The sequence below is a fragment of the Mesoplodon bidens genome (genome assembly GCF_964165515.1).
Source record: "Mesoplodon bidens genome assembly, chromosome: 12".
In the NCBI taxonomy this organism is placed as follows: domain Eukaryota; kingdom Metazoa; phylum Chordata; class Mammalia; order Artiodactyla; family Ziphiidae; genus Mesoplodon; species Mesoplodon bidens.
Window position 1 is genome coordinate 15,044,849 of NC_138168.1, and position 20,368 is coordinate 15,065,216.

The window sequence follows — 20,368 nt, forward strand, 5'->3', positions numbered from 1 at the left end:
AAGGATCTAAAATGAAGACTTTTGCTTATTTCTCTTTGAATTTATAGTCTTGATACTTTTACCTAAACAATTTAGAACATAATGAAATATTGGTTCTGTACCAGGTTACTACAATTGAGCCACATCAGTTCTAAAATGTGCCACATAATCACTGAGGTCAGATTCATTATCATTACTTTGTATCTTGTACAAATACTCCTGAAATATGCCTAAAAAAGACCAATTCTCCTTAGACTCTATTCAAGGTAAAATCAGGACTTATGCACCATTGCAGTAAATAAAAACAATTGTCTCCCTTTTGATACCTGATGTGCATTACTGAGCTACAACACGCATCTACATAAATGAAATGATGGAATTATGAGTTTCCATGTTCTGGGAGGCTTCTGTAATTTTAGGAATATCAGCTAAGAGTGTTGAGTTCTATGTAAGTATCACAACAGTACAAATATGCTGGAGAAATTGATAATGTACTATATCCAATTATGTCAGCAGGCTATGAATCATATCCAATTATCAAGATGCATAAGTGCATTTTATGTGATGCTCCAACATCATTAATTTTGTACATAGCACAAACCACTCAAACGGATGATTTCAGTAATTTCTAGCATCAGTATTACAGCAGCAGTATAAATTCAATGTGAATTGGAAAATGAACATCTTCGTCTTGTTTATATCTGTGAAAAAGCATGTACCAAACACAGGAGCACATTTAACCAACACTTGCTATTGGAAAAAAGAGTCTGGAAGGTACCACAGGGAGCCTATGGTACCACTGACTCAAAGCAAGTCAGTTCTGAGGAAGCTTAACTACCCAGCCAAAGCCCCTCACACGGCTCTCTTCACGTCCTCACTGAAGTAAAACAAACACAATTGTTTTAAATATGAAAAATCAAGAAACCGAAATTCCTACCTCCCAACAAACTGAGGGAGGTAAAAAAATTGACCAAGTTCAACTCTCAACATAAATTGTCTGCTTATCTTAGTGTTTATGAAATGGATTCTTTTCTTGTCTGGAGAATCTCAGTCTTAGCATACACTTAAAGCAGTTAGAACTTAATTGTTTTTTCTACAACTAGTTATACAGTAGGGATTTTAATTAAAAATGTTTGATTTCACATTTAATTTTTTAAAAAAGTAGAACTCCTACACAGATGCACAGGGTAATATGTTTAAGTAATTATACACCAACTTTGAATTCAAGTAATTAAAATTAAAAAAAAATAATCCTTAAACACTTACCTCAAAGTCAAGGTCTGAATATCGTGATTTTCTTCTCTGTTAGATATTTTTTAAAAAGAAGAAAAACCAATAAAGTTACGTTCAGTCATTCAAATAAAACAAAAATTACTGCTTTCAATAAGATAATCCTGCTTCATTGTGTTATAAGTATTTCGTGCACTTAAGAATCTGTGAACATTTTTATGATTTCAAACTATTCCACTCACATTATTCCATTTTCACTTTGGACTTCCTTTAAAATTGAAGAATATAAATATACAACATATTTCTCTTGGCCTCTTAACTCTTATTTTTTCAATAAGGAAAAAAATTTAAGTGAAAATTCACACAAAACATTCAATCTTGAAGGAGATTTTAGGACTACTACAGTAAAACTACTTTATAGACACAAAGGGTTCAAAGCTGTGTGGGAAAATCATCTAGCTGTCTCAAGACCTTGCACCATCCCCCTGCAATCTTCATTTCTACCAAATTCTATCCAACCCTCTGTCTATATTCCAAAGTTCTATATAGGTCTCACCCATAAATTTCTTGGTATTTGGTAGTCCTCCATGACAGGAAAGTCCCTATCAGTGCAAGGCATTAGGATCTGAAGTATTTGTTCTAGTTTAGTAAAATGAATAACAAACAGTCTACACCTCAGCAGGACATGGATATTGATGTAAATACCTCACAATGCTTCTGACTCTGTTAAAGAGTTCCTGAATCTAGTTACAGATAAATATGCCTTGATAAAATCAGGAAACATGATTAAAATGAAATTAATGTGATTATATAATATAGTGCAGGGAAGGTGTTCTAAACATCTGCTCTAAGCGGTCACTGGATTCTTAGAATGATTAGCTGTAGAAGGAGATAGCTGATAAATACAGAAAGAGTTCACCAAATTGTTGGATATCAAAAGTTTCCATACAGGCTTTTTTTCTTTTTCTTTTTTTTTTTTTTGAAGAAGTGGGAATGAAATATAGGGGGAATTAATAAATATTCAACAACATGTAATATCCAGGAAGTTGGGAAAATACATAAACCTTTGGACAAACGTCTTCTGTTTTATTTTTTCCTCTTCTCCCATCCCAATAGCTATAGCATAAATTTCAACAACCTACAAGGGAATCATATCCAAGATAGGTGAGAGATTCTTGTAACTGTTGAGTATCAGGAGAGAAAGAAAGGAACTAATGCAGTTTACTGGAAAATATGACTAAATTTCTCCAGTGTGAGAGTTAAAATCATCACTGTAGACCTGGAATCTTCCTAGGTAACCAAACCCCCAGAGCATGTTGCAGTAAACAGAAAGCAACATACCCAAAGAGAGATTTTGTTTAATAAAATGTTTAGAAGTTCTGAAATCATTTGATTTTGGTGGGGCTGCTTAAAGACTGAGAACCGCATCTTTCAGTGCCGTTGTGGAGAGCTCTGAAAAGGGGGCTGCTTTATTCAAGGGAAAGTCAGCCTGAGCTCACTTTACTCCCTGTGACCAGCATACCCTAGGCCAGCCCTGGTGACATCCTGCAAGAAGAGATGTGCGTGGGAAGCTGTTTAACCCAGCCCTCCTTTGCCATCTCCCTGCCACTGCTGTTGTCTGACTGTGCTGTGTAACAGCCAGGCTCCAGCGCACTGCAACCCGCTTTGCTGTGAGATGTTAGACCAATGTCAGGGTTTCCATTCTGCTCTCGGACGCTTTGCCTTCTTGGCACTGTGACTCAGCAGGACACCCCTGTAAGTATACGTTAAACAAAATTCTTTCCTAATACAGCAACATTCAAGCATGGAAACAGTGTTAAGCAATTATTAACAGAACATGAGTCACACAGTTTGCATTCCATTTGAAAATTAAATAGTGAAACTTAATGCAAAATGTTCAGTTAGTCAGCACGTGTTGAGGGCTTCTCCGTTGCAAAGGTCCTAACAGCCATATGCTACCTTCTTCGTTGAACGCAAAGCTGTGTTGCCTAAGAACTGGAAATGTGGATGGATGCATATTGCTGAAGGCTCCCGATTTCAGGAACAAGAACAAAAGACAGATGAACGGCAGAGATAGATTCTCCCTATGACAGCAGATGCCACCTATGTGGATGTGAAACATGGAAAAGACAATGGATCTTCACCCATAAATAAGTTTCTCTCTCGTCTATTCACTTTATGATAATCACATTCTAACCTAAGGGTATATAGAGGAACTAGCAACCTTGAGGGATTAGACTAGGAAATGAACACGTGAAGCAGATTTCAATCGAAACAGCCGAAAGATAGTTGGGGGTAAGGTGAGGAGGTGGGCTGGAAAATACAGCAGTGAAGACTTAAAAATTAGAGAGCGGAAAAAATTGTGGTGGACTTTGAGAGTCCAAGGGAGATAAAATGTGCACATTATTCATATCCCCACAACCCTGACCAAGTGTTCAGACCTTTTATAAAGTGCTTTCACGTTTGAACATGCTAACTGCCCTGTGGGATGGTTAGGAAAGTACTATGCATTATCCCTGTTTATGAATGAGGAAAACTGAGAACCAGAGTAGTTCAAATAACTTGCCTACTTCACCTGGGTAGTTACCACATGGGCTGGGATTCCCACTCAGGTCTTCTGCCTGCAAATGCTCTGTGTTCTCCGCTGTTGCTCAGCAATTGCTCAGTGGTATAAGGGGTGATGGTTCATAGCCAAGATAGTTTGCTGATTGTCCCTAGAACTCAGCAAGAATAACATTACGGGATACAGTCAATCCCAGGCTGACAGCAGTGGAACCGAGATGCTCTGCGAGCATACAGCAACATCAGGCAGATGAACTTTTACTTGTCAATTATATTTTAAAGGAGGAAAAAAGCATCGATATGGCACTTATTTGAGAGAAAAATCTGATGGCAATTTACAATAATTTGTGTCAAATAAAATAACTTAAAATCATTCTAACATGAGATAGTTTATGAGCCATGATGCAACACAGTGGCAGGCTTCACTTTCATGATAGGTCTCCCATAGCAAAATCTATTTTATCTTAAAGAAGTATCTGCATTGGGAAATCTGTGATGGAATGGAAGGACTAGAATGTGAACTTCTGTTTATCAGTTCCTCATTACAACACTCATTATCTCTCAGTCAGTTTTGCAAAGTGCTGGAGAGTCTTTCAAAGCACTGAAGTCTGTGGAAACTGTGACTGGCTTACGTGCTCATTCAAATGTCCCTCTGAGCTCTCTGGAATGTTATTGTAAGGTAGGAAAGTGGTTAGAAAGAATGGTTATATGTTTAAAAGATGAGAATCGATGAAGAAAAGTGATCAAGTCATTACAACTTTTATGATAAGTTGATAATTAAAGAAATGCTACATACAAATTTAAAATAAGACAGGATGGTGTTGACATATTTTAGGAAGATATAAGTCCCTTTCTCTGTACATCCCCCAGTTCCCAAATAACTTGATACAAATCATCCTTTTTGTCATAGTAGGTGACATTTCTTTTATGCTCTTTCCATTTCTTAATTTCCCACTTAGAACTCACCCCCACTTCTGTTCTGTCCTCAACATTCCATTAAAATTCTTGTTTTCAAGGTCTCAGATGAGCTCCATCTGGACGGTTTCCGACGTCAATTTTCTCTCCTCATCTTAATGGACTCTCAGAACCTTTTGAAGGTTAATCCCTTCCTTATCTTTTTCAGCTTTTCCTTTTGTTTTCTTTTCCTCCTTCTTATTTTCTGTAGTTCTGCCAAGTCTCCTTTGTTGGCCCTTTCTCATCTCCCTGCCTTCTAAATGTTGAGTTCCATAGTTTTCTTTTTTCTTATATTCTTTCTTGGATGAAATCATTCATTCCCAGGGTTTTCAATACCATCTTTTAAGTTGCAAACACCCTTTTCTTTCCCATCACAGGAAATGTTGCATATCTAGTTGATGAAGTCAGGCATTTAGGAGTCACCCTTCAGCCCTCCCTGCCTCTCATCCTGCACACCAAATCCACCAGCAGTGCCATCTGTTCTATATCCAAAACACATCTTAATTTGCCCTCCACAGTCAAAGGCATTCTTATCTTTTGTGTGGTTGACCTCAGTGGTCTCCTAACGGTCCTCCAGCTTTCTGCTCCACTTCTACTACCTCTCCCACTACCACTGGATCCTAATCCTTTCCATTCCAAACCATCAAAGTCATGGATGGTTGGATGGAGAAATGATCATGACAGTTGCTTAACTGTCCTCAATTTTTTCTTTCATTTTACAAGGTTCTGCAAAATCTGGTCTCTTCTTCCTATTCCAACTTGGTCTCAAGAAGCTTGCCCCTTGCTACATGTGTCTTCTAATCCTATGAGAACATTTCAAGCTCTTTCCTGGCCCAGGATCTCTTCACCTGCAATTTCTTTTGTCTGAAACACCCCGATCCTTCAACACCTCACAAGCCATGTTCCCCCTTAACTTCCTTGTTCATCCTGTGGAGCTTCAGAAGGCCTCCCAGATCACCTCATCTAAAGAAGACTGTCTCTCACACTCCATGGTTATTTCCCAGCACAGCACACTCTTTTAGATTATTCATTTGTTAACAGTTCATCATCTGTCTCTTCCATAGTGTTTATTCACCACCAGGGCAGGTTCCACATCTGTCTTGGCCACTTTAATATCCCTGGCATCTATCACAGGGCCTGGCACAATAGTAGACATTCACAAAATTATTGATGAAAGATTGAAGGAGCTACACTATGAAAGCCAAACAAATCCAAAAGAATGACTTGTATTTTGGTTATGTTTTGTTCTTTTTCTCAGGAATACTCCAGGAGAATTTGGATAAACATGTGGGCTATATACACAAAGAAAACCATTTTGAATAGATCTATTAACAGCCAAGAGGATTGAGACCATTTAGAAGAATGCAGGCCTTCCACTAACAGAGGGGAAAATTCTTTAGGATGATTTCAGAGTAAGAAATTGCACACCAGTATGAAGCTACTCAGAGGAATACTTAGCAAGGATGTGTACAATGGCATCTGTCCATAGCGAGGCCTTGTAGAATGATGAATAATTTCTCAAAGGGAATACTTCATTGTTTGTGCCTTTGGAAATTAAGTTGGACAAGATACTAGAAGATTCACAGTGAGGAATAAATTCCATGGACTAATAAATGCCAATGTGTCTGCCATTAAAATTTCCATTACAGACTGAGCAATGAACCTACTCAAGGAGAAAGCTTTGATGTCAAATCCATTCAAAATATCTGTGTAAATGAAACTTGAGAATCATTAATTTTGAAAAATGAGTTACTTGAGCTAATTTTGCTTGTATGCCTGCATAAAAGACAAAAATTCCTAATCCAGGAGCAAAAACAAAACACTGAAGAAGGGCAAGCCTTTCTTTCACCACAGCTACATGAGGAAAAAAAATTTCAAAAAGAAAAAGATGCTCTGCACAATGGTCAGTCCTACAATGGTTTCTGTTAGTGACAGAAGTATGGCCATAACATTTTGTCTAATTTCCTGAATACTGACCTAGTACAGCAATCAAGTTTCTTTACCAATATTCAAGATATAATGGTAATGAAATAATAATCACACGACCTTACATCTGAAGTGCCCCTTACAATGTTCAAAGGGTTTTTCACGTACATTATCCAATTTGATGGTCACAGCAGCCATAAGGGAAGCACCTGAGATGTGCCACTATAGCTAAAATGCTTTACCTTTCAAAACCATTATGCTGAGCGCTCTATAATTCACGTCCAGAGGAAAACTGGTGTATAAAAAGTTAGCCTAGAATGGTGTCCCTTTTTTCCCATTTATACATTGAGAGAGATTTATCTGAGCATGTTTCGAGATACATTGTTAAGTTATATCTGAATGTTCAGAAATCTGGAGTAGCAGAACTTTGTTTAAAAAAGAAATTGTGCAATTTACTATCTAACTCTGTTTACTTATAAGAAAAGTTAAGGCAAAGCTAAGCTAAGCACTTAATGTGCTTACATTGTAGCAAAGTGTTTCACAGGAATCCCAGTGATGGAGGAACTGAGAAGTCACAAAAGGGATCATGAGGGAACCCAGGGATTTGCAGGAGAAGGGGTTACTGTCCATCCCCACCCACCAGGCTGGACGGACATGGGGAGATGACACAGTGACCTAAGCCTGGGGGCTGAGGCACCTGGCAGAAGCTGGAGGCCCTACAGAAGAGCTAAGGAGACATGAGGTACTGCCCAAAGCAGAAAGAGGGGGGAAAACACCCTGGATTCCTTCTTTTCCCCAGCCTCCAATCTCTCACAGTGTTTCCTAGTGGCCAGTCTTCTCACCCAGCTAGGGACCTGTATCAACCCCGAGAGACAAAGGGGAAAAAAGGTGAAGGTGGACCTTGGACCTGCACACAAGTTGGGAAGGCTTTGAGTAAGGAAATGTGTCCTATTTAGATCTACCAGATACAAACCATCAAATGTTCCAATAAGTCAAGACAAATATTGACCTATCTTCTTACACTGATATATCTATAATTTTTCAAAAAATAAATAGAACCACAGCCCAAGGTTTAAACTATTGATATATCTCATAGTCCTCAATGGCTTGAGAATGCTGATACTTCTTTTTTCCCCACTTGCTTCACAGTACCTCGGAGTTTTTTGCTTTATATACGTACCATGCACTCAACACATTTTGCTCATTAATTGAAGGTGAATGACTTAAATGCTAATGACAATGTTAACCAATTAGAGGACATCTAGGACTGAAGCCATTGTGAGACATTCTACCATGTGTATGTTGCAATGAATCCCCAATTGTGGAAATCTAAAGTTTTCAGAATCGCTTAACAAGTCCATTCTGGGAATGGATACAGTTTGGAAAATGGCAGATAACATATTACATGAAAGAAAGACACAAGATAATATTAAGATGGGAGAGGGCTTCCCTGGTGGCGCAGTGGTTGAGAGTCCGCCTGCCGATGCAGGGGACACGGGTTCGTGCCCTGGTCAGGGAGGATCCCCATGCCGCGGAGTGGCTGGGCCCATGAGCCATGGCCGCTGAGCCTGCGCGTCCAGAGCCTGTGCTCCGCAACAGGAGAGGCCACAACAGTGAGAGGCCCACGTACCGCAAAAAAAAAAAAAAAAAAAAAAAAGATGGGAGAGAAGCTGGAAAATGCTTTTATGCCAAAAAAAACTTGATACATTTATTAAACTTTCTATGCTGAATAATTGGGGGTTAGCTGAACAAGCTCTCCTGGAGGTTGGAGACTTTTCTGCTGGCACTGCCTTCAGGGTTGGGAAGCCTCCCTTTTTCTTTGTTGCCTCCTGCTTATTTGAATAAATACTTCCACCCACTCTTTGGCTTTGTTTCTTTCTCCTTTAACTCTTGTTTTTCCTCGCCTGCACTCTTCCTCACCAATACTGAATTCTGGACTGCAACTGACAGGTTTTACCCTCTTCTTTCTCTTCTCCCACCACTTCCTTCTTTGTCAAATCATGAACACCCACTCCTCTGGAGGCAAATTCCTGAATTACTAGGAACATCTTTTTATTATTTCCCTGAAAAGTCCCTGAGGCATCAGGCCGTCCTCTGACGTCCCAGTTTCCCAGGCAGGATGCCCCTGTGGCTGGAACCTCCCTTCTCACTCAGAGAAGACTCAAATTGTTCTATGGCCCCATGGCTGCCACATAGTCACTCACTTTCATCTTCGTATTGTCTTCTAGGTCTCAAGACACTTCCTGGCTACTGTTGCTCACCACAATCTATGTAGATACTCTAGTCATCTTTCTGCTTTTCCTCTATTGTCAGAATATCAGCTTGCCTGCTGGTTGACTGCAGACAGAGTGTGGCTCACTCCGCCCACAAAAGAAGCCACACCAGACTTTATCTGGCAACAGTCTTATCTCCAAAATCTGGCCACCACACTTCATGGCCACAGTCTTGTCTCCAAAATCTGCTAGCTGTATACATCTACACTTCATCCATTTCACGTCTTTATTCCATAAGACCAAGTGTCTGTCCAGGGTTAAATGAACTTTATAAAGTTGCTCTCATGCTAATGTTCAGGCACATGACTGTTTCTTTGAGACAGCATAAAATTGATCAGGACAGAAAGATTCCAGTCCTAGATTTGCTGTGCACTTACTCTGTGACCTTGGACAAATTACTTTACTTCAAGGATTAGAACAACTTATCCATCGTCCAGAGGTGTCGCGAAGATTAATTAATTCATGTTCTTAAGGTGATTTGAGGATCTGCTAATGAAAGATGCTATATAAATGCTAATTTTTATTATTCATTCCCACATCTATATATTCAGCTATCTCCTAAAATGGTCACCTAAGCGATTACTAACTATTAAACTCTTTGAAAGAATGAAAATGAGGAACTGAAATTTCATTCTGAATCCTGAATTTTCTTCCTTTTCAAGATGTAAGCCTCGTGATTTCTAAGTCATTTAAATGCAGATCTTTTGGCTGAATCACACTTATATACGATGCTTATTCTTAATAATAAGGATATGGAGATTTGGAAAAGTTACCACTAAACAAAGCAGCACTCAGAAATTCAGTCTATTGTTCAAGCACATACAACCTGTACAATATCAAACCCAGCAAGGTTTTAAGCCTTTTAGACATAAAGCACTTTTATAACAAGCAAAATATTTTAATGCAATTCCATTCTAACCCCCCTAGCACATTTTAAAGAGCCATTCTATGTAGAAGACTCCATATGGTCTTTAAGATTATTTACAGTGTTATGTTATTATATGCACACTCACTGAAATTTCTTGTAAAAACTTCTGTGATTTTGCATAAATGTTATGTAGTTTGTGCTTACATGGTCATTATTTTAGTAGACCTGCTAGTCTCTAGGATATGCAAGTTAGAGATGGAAACAGTAGCTATTCTGCTAATTCAAAATGACTGGGCGCTCTTGTCTACAGGGAGCTCCAGCCACTCAGGAGTGAACTTGGACTTACTGCTCCTATGTCTTTGGTTCCAAAGAATGATTCTCTTCAGAAACCCTATTCTGTTTAGGACTGATCTACTGATAGAATTTAGGGATTTATCCTAGATTCCCATCTAGGGTAGAATTTCCTCAATGCAGCTGGGAAAGCCCTCAAAATTACACCATACATCAAGTCACTCCAGCCTTTCAGGGTGTCTCTTCATCTTGGCCTCGCAGAAGGCACAGTCTTGTGGTAAGAAGGAAGGGGCAATTGCCTCTGGGCACTTTTGAACATTAGAACATTATCAGCAAGCTTCTGATGGAAAGAGTAGGAAACCGATTATATTGTCTTATGAAATAATCTGTTATATTAAGACAATTGGCAATACATATTTAAAAATGCATATATTGCATTATATATTGAACATATGCAATATATATGCAGTGGGTTTACAGCAAAACTTCAAGACAGAGGATATGAAAGTCATATAGAAAACAGTAACAGGGCTTCCCTGGTGGCACAGTGGTTGAGAGTCTGCCTGCCGATGCAGGGGACACGGGTTCATGCCCAAGTCCGGGAAGATCCCACATGCCACGGAGCAGCTAGGACCGTGAGCCATGGTTGCTGAGCCTGCGTGTCTGGAGCCTGTGCTCCAAAGCGGGAGAGGCCACAACAGTGAGAGGCCTGTGTACCGCAAAAAAAAAAAAAAAAAAAAAAAAAACAAAAAAAAAACAGGAGGTATGTCAAAAGGAAACTAGACATTACTTGTCTTACATGACTTAGATCTTACTTGATTAATTGTAATACAATATGAGTGATATTGATACCTGTTGACTGCTCTTTACATCACTTTGTGGGTAGAAAAGAAGCTGAGGGGAGCTTGCTTTTTCACAAAAGCCATGTGGTTTGACCTCAGAGTCCTGACTCTTGATCTGCTTGATTTACACCCCTCCCAAGAGTTCACAATTTAAGACCAAAATATTTAGTGGTCATAATTCTGTAAGAGCTAAGAAAAAAAAAACATTTCCTCTGAAAGATATCAGTCTAAGATAATAATAAAGTCTATAATCAGTGTAATGGTAGATCTCATTGAAACATTCCAATTTTGTTATTTTAACAGCTGCCCTCACACAGAAAACCCAGACCTTGGTTAAAGTTTGTAGTGCCATCCAGAAACTACTTGAACCACCAAAAGACTCTGGTACACAAGAAACATCAGGAGGATCTTCTGTTTGTTTAGAAGTGTTCTACTTGGTTCCCATTATGACAGATAAGTATCATTTTAATTATAGAGGGTTCATTTAAAAAAATATGACCTCGAGAATGGGGATTCTGCTGCTCTACTGGAAAAAGCATATGTCCAGAATCTTAAACATAACATACCCCAAATTCTTAGACAATACATAATTGCAAAAGCTAATGTGACTCTTCTGCCCCAGTGCAGTGCCCCATGAATCTATCTATCTATCTATCTATCTATCTATCTATCTATCTATCTATCTCTTATCTATTAATCAATCAGTCTATCTATCAGTTTATCATCTATCTATCTTTCAAATATCAAGGGAAGTCTTGTTCCATTGCTTACTTCTAAAGAACTCATTGATATCGTTGATCCAGTTTCACTTCTCGATAATCCCGCATTTTCATCCAACTCAGAGGCCATGAAGTTCTTCACAGCTGTGCGAGGCTCAAAGGGCAAATTCTGCATATGTTCCTGGGGTGCGAGATGTTGTTCTAAGTTCATATTGAACTGGTCCATGACAGGAGGATTCATGTTGAATTCAGGATTCACTTTGTAGTGCAATAGCCTTTCGTGGGGCAGGGTTTCCATGCCAATATTCATTTTGCTTTCTTCTTTCATTGATGGCTGGGTATTAACAGAACTTCTGGGCATCACAATATAGTCACTCTCCATCATTCTTTCTTGAGGATGGACGATGTCCATATCGGCCCCTCTCAAATTATCATCCGTACATAAGTACACAGTTCTCCTCAACTCACTGTTCTCTTTTTTCAAACATTGATTGCCCAGCTCATTCATACTCATGGGCATGTGCAGACCTGTGGGTTGCTGAATAATGACTTTGGAAATGACGTTTCCAGGCAATGTTGAATAGCTTAGCCCTTCAGGGTTTGTTCCCTTTTCTTCTTCATCATCATTTAGAGAAATCCTGGAGAGGGTGCCTGTTATTGTTGCTGCTCGGCAAGGACCAATATCCTTATGAAGAACTGTGAATTAGAACATAAAAGTAAATAAAAGAAAGTTAATGCACACTTATTGATTACTATTGTATTCTGTTGTCCCTCATTTTACTAAACATTTTCCTTAATAAAATAAAAATTATTAAAAATTACATATCTATTTTTTGCACATGGTCCAAATTACTCAGTCACTCTGTGTTGATTCTGATATGCTCTGATAGTTCTCAGGTAGCCCACAGATAAAACATATGGGAAAACTGATTAACAGACTTTCAAAAATCTCAGTGCCCTAACCCTAAATAACTCAGCCTAACTTTTCAGGGGAAAGGCAGATTACCAGAGAAATTTTCTCCATCAGTCTACTGCAAAGGGCTTTATAAAATTATGGATATATTAACAAGAGTTTGACTGTTTCCTAAAGGGTTTTCCTCTAAAGTATTCTACAAGTTCTACTCATTACAATACTTCTTGAGAGAGGTAATCAATGAGAATTTCATCCTACTACATCAGAAATCCCTTCAAAAATTATGCCCATTGAAAACTAATGAGCATTTATCTGTGAAGTCCATATGGTCAAGTAGATGCAGGGTTCAAAAGTATTTATCATCTTTAGTTCCATGCAGGAAAAGTAAGGCATTTTTTTAAACAAGAACAATCCATAAGTTCCAATACCCTTGAGGGGGTATTAAAAGTGCCAACTGACTTTAAGCAGAAAAAAGCTGTATGAGCCTCTAAAAAAAAACTGTATGATAGCAGAAAAAAACTGTATGAGCCTCTAAAACCTCCATTCCATTCTAAGCCTGCAAAATAATGACTTAGAAAACTTAAAAATGCATGATAACTTGTAGTAAGAAAGAGAACAAAATGAAAACGTAAACCACACCAAGGAAAATCCAATCAACAGAAGAGTTCAGAATTCTTTATTAAAATATAATTTAGTTTTTTCTCTTTTTTGCCTCTCTAGAAAGAAGAAAATCATATTTTATGTGTAATGGAGACAGAATGACTTGAAGCCTGCTTAGTTGTGGTCAGCTGTCGGTTTTGAGGTCTGAGAGAATGAAATTCTGAAGATGTTTTCTTGGTCATGGTGGTGCTGAAAGCACACAGAACAGCACTGTGTAAAACCTGGTTCAACACGAGCTCCCAGTGCTGCCCTATCAACAAGCAGAGCCATTGCCATTGAATGTTTTGTTAGGCATAGGTAGCTATAAAGTATTTGGTTTATTATCTCCTCATGAAAAGTCTCAGACATATTCAATTTTACCCATTATTATCCAGTTTTCAAATAGCATTCTAATTATTATGCATTAAAGCAGAGTTTGCAAAATAGAAGACTCTGAATGTCTTTCTCTATTACAAAGAAGAGAAGCTTTCAAATTAATTCAAGACATGCATCATTCTTTTATTATCTTTTATCTTTAGAGATACTGTATTTAATCATTGTATTAGGTCTCTTTCTTCTTAGATATTCAAGATGTTATTCACCTATACTCCAATCAAAATTTTTTAAAAAGAGCAGAAAAAAACCCAAAAAACAAAACAAACAAACAAAAGATGTTAAGTCTACAGTGTGTATTTTTTATTAATCCACAATTTGGTGTGACTTTTTATATTTAACTATAATGTTTAAAAAGTAGAATAATTCAGTTTAAAGAAGTTATTTCCAAACTTCTTAAAATATTAGATAGGTAATGAACTGTGGTTGCCAGGAACAATTTACTTGAAAATATTCAGAGATAAAGTATGTTAAATTAATAGATTTAGTAATATTCCAAATAAAATACCTTAAAATATCTCCAAATTCAGGGAAGAATATTTTTAATCCTTAACTATAGGCAAAAATTAACCCAAAATTTATAGCAATACAATTTAAAGGCTAGTTATGGGAACCTATTACATTTTATTAAGGACATATAATTTTATATGTTTATGAGTATTTTGTAAACTATAAAGTAAACCTTGGTACTGAATATTGATTTCGTAATCTGCATTTGTATAAAATACATTTAGTTTGTATGAATGTAATATGATTTGTAGTTATAGTAGCACATTTTTATCAATGATACAGCTATCTTTGCTGAAAACTTGTATATCTTAAATATTTGGGGAAATATAATTCTTCTTATTAAGTAGTGTCGACTCTATATGAGAAATTTAACTGTTTCTTTGACTTACTTAAAATGGATATCCAAAATTTGAATATAAAACATAAACAAATCGACACCACCTACACATACAAACGTGATCTTGAAGTGAGGGGACTTTTGAACGAAATTAGTCAAGTTGTGAAGGGCAAAATGCAAATAAAACCAAGACAAAACAAAAAGCACCTGAATATTTTGCATAATCAGATATATACTCCACCCTTTGGGAAAGTGAATTTCAACAAAACTTAGAGAAAGATTACTCAGAGACCAGGAATTGAGACTTTAACACTAAATATATCTCAACATGGAAGGAAATCTTTACAAAAACACAGGGGCAAGTTTCTGATAAGCTCAGCTAAAAAGGGCACAGACAGAAAATGAAAAATTAAAAGAATTTTTTTCTAATAAAATAATGATACTGGCCTAATATTAAGAATACTAAATTTCAGAATACAATGAATCTGGGGAAAATTGGTATTTTAACAAAAGAGAACAAGATGAATATAACTCCTTTATTTGGAAAGTTTGGATGAAGATTTAGAAGGCATTCTTATCAAAATTTCAAAGGCCAAACAATTTCAAATGGATAGAATGGTAACCTAAAACCAGTAAGATAGCAGCAAATAGAGATAAATGCAAAGGCTAGATTTTTCATCAAGGACAAAAACAAACAAACAAAGAAACAAAAAACCCCCAGAACTTTTACATATCATAGACTGGGAAATCCCTGACAGCTACTACAAAACGTCTTGGAGATTTTAAATGATAATCAGTTGACACTAGTATTGTACCAGCTGCTATGAAATCAGATGCAAAGGTGGATAGCATTAATACAAGGAAAGAGCCAACTGTGATAAATGCTGGCTAAGTGTGGGCAGCATAGTTAAAACTTGGGCACCATAATTTCAAATGATTGACACCTGGGGTACCATGTCTGCCTGGGAGGATGCTCTGAGGAATGAGTGAAGAAACATGATTTGTTTAGTCTGGAAAAAGAAAAAAAAAAAAGACCTAGATTGGGCTAAGTAGTATTTGCTTTCAAATACTTGGATAGTTAGGTGAAGTGGATATTCACTCTTATTCTCAAAGGCACCACGAAAACCAATGAATAAAAGGTTAAATAAGGTATATTTTGTCCCAATATAAAGGAACATTATTCATCTACTTTTGGTGGGTGTCCACAGGCTGGAGAACAGACTTTGGAAACACTGTCCCTGGGACCCAGCTCTCTAAGATGGTGTGCGCATGCTCTGAAAATACAGCAACAAAGCTGTGATACACACACACACACACACACACAAACACACTCACACACAATGGTATTTCATCCTTCCAACATGGAAGATGAAACTGAGGCACAGAGAGACATCAACTTGACTGGGCTTACACCTGACAACCAGTAAGAGGTGGATGGAAGGCTTCTGTCTCCAAGTCAATGCTTTCCCGTGGTCACAGTGCTCCCAATCAACCATTCTCACTTCCTCGCATTCCCCATTCATATTCTCCCTCTCTCTGATTCCCTCCCCCCCTCCTACATCTGCTATTACAATGCTTCCAGTTGAAAGACTCAATTTACACATTTACAGGAATATGTGATGGGTAAACCACAGCATTTTCTTTAAGATCAAAAATCATAAAAATGATTCAATATCTAATGATTATATTTTCAAAATTCAAATATTCTTACCTGATCTACAAGCAATGTCTACATCCTTTTCAAAGTCTGTCTGTAACAAGAAATAATGACATAGAATCGTCATTTAATGAAGACCTCAAGTGACTTTTACTGACCAAATTATCTGAAGTTAACAAATACCTGACTACGAGATACCAGGATATTGTTTTGTGCAAAGGAATTTTATCAAGGAATAATCAAATTGTTTTCAAGAGTATTTTCTAGAGACCACATGTTGGATAAAATCAATGGGAACATGGTGTATGACTTTATTTTTATTTTATTTTTTTTTTTGCGGCATGCGGGCCTCTCACTGTTGTGGCCTCTCCCGTTGCGGAGCACAGGCTCCGGACGCGCAGGCTCCGGACGCGCAGGCTCAACAGCCATGGCTCACGGGCCCAGCCGCTCCGCGGCATGTGGGATCCTCCCAGACAGGGGCACGAACCCGTGTCCCCTGCATCGGCAGGCGGACTCTCAACCACTGCGCCACCAGGGAAGCCCAAGGTGTATGACTTTAATAAGGCAAAACTATACCCATGATCATCTAACACCAGATGTAAAAAAACAGAATTTCAAGGCAATTCCTTAAATCACAATAAAAAGATTGGAATGTGAAATATTATGAAGATACTTAAATAAATGTCTTTGTTATTTATATTTTTATGCATTCATTTTGAATATATTGTTTGTAATACAATATCTTATAATACAGCTTTGTCAAATCCTTAATAGTCAAACTAGGCTCTTCTGATGATCCATTTTCATGCAAATGTGACAAAAGACTTTCAGGCTTAGGAATTAAAATTGAAGATTAAACAATACTAATCTGGCAGAGAACCTGCTTAGAGTTTAGTTCCATCCTCATATTTTCCCCAAACTTTTACTGTAAACAAATTAGTTTATTTTTTAATGGTGAAATTAAATTAGCCCATCTTAATCAACATTTAGATTCAAGATATCAGTATTTATCTTTGTTTTTAATAAGGAATTAATTATTCCTTCTCCTGTCTTAGTTACTAGTATATCATTTAGACTGTTTTTGTGTTGCCTAATCCAAAGACATTGATAACAAATCAAGCATATTACTAAGCAAACTCTATTTAAGCCATGATGTTAATGACACAGTTTAAACCTTACTTCACTTCTAAAATATACGGAAGTGGTTATGTGTAAAGTACCCCTTATCCCAACAACAGTCAGAGCTCATGTACAATGGTTGGCCTTCTTCTGGGAGTGTGTCTGCCCCTCATGCTTTAGGGCAGTGGCTCTCATCTTGGGCTGCCCCCTGGAGCCACCAATGCCTGGGTTCTATCCCAGGACGCTGGTTTCCTTGGTCTGGAGTGCGGCTCCTCTGAGGAATCTGAATGGGAAGCAAGGCGAGAACCACTTCAGGTCTCGCTTTAAGACCAGATGTGCAGGTACCATCCTGTTCTGATGTGTAAACAAACATGATCCTATGGACACAATGTTAACCCTAACTCTGTGTGAAGATGAACATACCCCCCGGTGTTGCCCAGAAACCCCACACTCAACACATCAAGGGTCCAATAACAGATCCAGGACTCCTAACCAGTCCAGACAGAACCGTCATCTGGTATCAGAGTTCCAAGCCTGTGACCGAGCTACAAAGTCATTCAAAATGGAATTTTGATACTATTTTCCGACTAAGAATATTTGCTTATTCCCTTGAGAAATCATGACTGAATGAAGACTGAGAGGGGAATTAAAAGCTCACCATGATTTGAGCATGCCCGTTAGGAAAAGAACTGGAAGAATCAGCATTGATTGGGTCCTGACAGTTTCTTAATCGGCATCTAAATGCATCTTGAACCTGTGAAAAAAGGACAAACATTCATTTTCTTTTCTCTTGGTAATGACCAGATACTGTCTATATTGGCAATTGACTGAGAAAACCATTATCACTGTTTTTATGATCCAATACCCGTTTTGTTTACTTGGTGCACCTGGACTTTGGTCCATGCCCAGGGAATTCATCATTTGCCACCATCTGTAGAGGGAGGTGCTGGGAACTCCTCAGCTGTCCTGATGCCTGTGTCTGGCTCAATACTGATTCTTGCAGGATTATTTCCACTGTTACAAACAGTATGCCTGTCTTTCAAGGGGGATTTACTATTATGGCATAATCTTCATAACAGCTTTAAACATTGGGAAAAATGAGATGACTCAATGATCTGTCGAACAAAATTGATCTGGGATTTTCCTTTTATGTCTTATGTAACGCATATTGGGGAGATCATTTCTTGTCTTGCTTCAAGTACTATGTGCCCTTATGTGCAAAAAAAAAAAACAAAAAACAAAACAAAACAAAAAAAACCCCACACACAATGAAACAAAAAGATAACAAAAACTACTCTGTTTCTGGTTGATTCTCATGGAAAACAAAAACAAAAACAAAAAAGGCTACTTAGCAAAGCCAAACTTCCTTAATATACTTTCACAACTGGATTCTGAGCAAAGAACAAACACATCACAAGGAAATTCAAAGAACGTTAAATCCTTTTTTAAATAGTACGTGGATAAACCTGAATAGATGAATAACAAACACACAAATCAACCGACAGCTACTCTGAAGTCATGGTACCTCTGTGTCAGCTGGTCTGTCCACCTCCTGAGGTCCCTAACAAGCTTGCTGGTGGGCATCACCATAAGTCAAGTCAATGGCAATGTCATTTTACTAGTATTTGGCTTTTCTGACTTCACATTATTGTTACTCCCCTCCTTGTTTATTATAATCTGTCTTATTGGGTTACCAAACAAAGCACAGATGATGTGGCATGCCTTCTATTTTCCTGAAGCACCATTGTAGGGAAACTTAATGATGTCCAGTGTTGCAAAGCATGTATATAAAATATCCTGTCACTGGTTGTGAGATGTGCATAGTTTATGTATTGGCCATAAAAAGCCCTGAACCTATTAAGCTGTTTTCAGCTCCTCTCACCCATTTCAAAAATTCATTAGCAGCCTCTTTCCCAAACGGCAAGATGTGGAAAGTGACATGAAGTTTAGTTACCACCACTGAGCCCTGACTGCAGTTCCATCATGAGACCTCTGCCCACGTGGTGGATTTCTCCCCTCAGGTTCTGATCCTGGTGATGCAACCACTATGGCTGTGAATTAAGTGGGGGGTGGGCTCCATATTCTCTGACCCTTCCATTTTCTGATTCTAATATTTCTTTTTTTAACCATTTTTAAATTGAAGTATACTTAACTTACAATGCTGTGTTAGTCTCAGGTGTACAACAGGGAGATTCAGTTATACATATACATATATATATATATATATTTTTTTTCAGATTCTTTTCTGTTATAGGTTATTACAAGATATTGAGTTCCCTGTGCTATACAGTAGGTCCTTGTTGTTCATCTATTTTATATATAGTAGTGTGTATATTCTAATATTTCTAAATCTGGAACTTTCTGGAAAAAAAGAACAGGGCGTTGTCTGATACAACCGGGTGAGGTAATTTCTTATTTCCTCTTTCAGACACATCAGGCTCAGTGAAATTTAGTCTGATCATTTTTTCCTGAAGACCTGGATGCATATTCGGAACTAATTCATCCAGCTTCTCCCTTGGAGGAGACGTGGTATGGACAAACTAGACTCTTTAGAAGCGAATGCTTCTTAGATTAAGAAGTCATAGCTGTGAGTCATAAAGCGATACAATTAATAATCAGAAGATCATTATACTCTAAGGTAATGCATCTCCAGTTTGCCAGATGATCTCTGTTTCTGTTACACAGAAATTTGCATTTGGGGGAAAACTCTAAGAAAGTATATCTGTTTCAGAAAAACAATTCTAAGAACTAATGTTAGAAAAATAGGTACTTGCCAATTTTCTGTTTGTGGCCCAAGGTAACTGTTAAAGAAGCACACACTTTATAAAAGAAGATAAATAATATGTTAGAAATGTTGCCTTCCAGGAGCTTGTCACATGAATTTGTTTAAAATCTGCTTCTGAACACCAGCATCCATAAAATATGAAAGGTGGCTCTTGGTAAAATGAAACATTAACTCTTGCTCATCAGCCATTCTATTTTCAGGCCTTCAGAGTGCAGTTGTCAAGGATATTTTTGTCTGACAATGAAATACGGAAAAAGTAACTCCTGTAAGTTTCTCTTCAAAATCCACTATCTGACTGCTTGAAGGAGATATAAAAGAAATCTCTTTTTCATAACACACACATACAAAATCGATACCTTAAACTACCAAAC

General features: G+C 37.7%; 1 protein-coding gene across 1 annotated transcript in view; it reads right to left on the bottom strand.

Moving 5' to 3' along the window:
- ADGRB3 (adhesion G protein-coupled receptor B3) overlaps positions 1-20,368 on the bottom strand; it is a gene marked incomplete at both ends in the record, with an annotated part of 792,585 nt that overhangs the window by 14,955 nt on the left and 757,262 nt on the right. The window contains 4 exons of the mRNA XM_081251355.1: positions 1,246-1,281; positions 11,697-12,340; positions 16,148-16,187; positions 17,871-17,966. Coding sequence (XP_081107481.1) covers positions 1,246-1,281; positions 11,697-12,340; positions 16,148-16,187; positions 17,871-17,966 — 816 coding nt within the window. The remainder of the gene's footprint in view (positions 1-1,245; positions 1,282-11,696; positions 12,341-16,147; positions 16,188-17,870; positions 17,967-20,368) is intronic.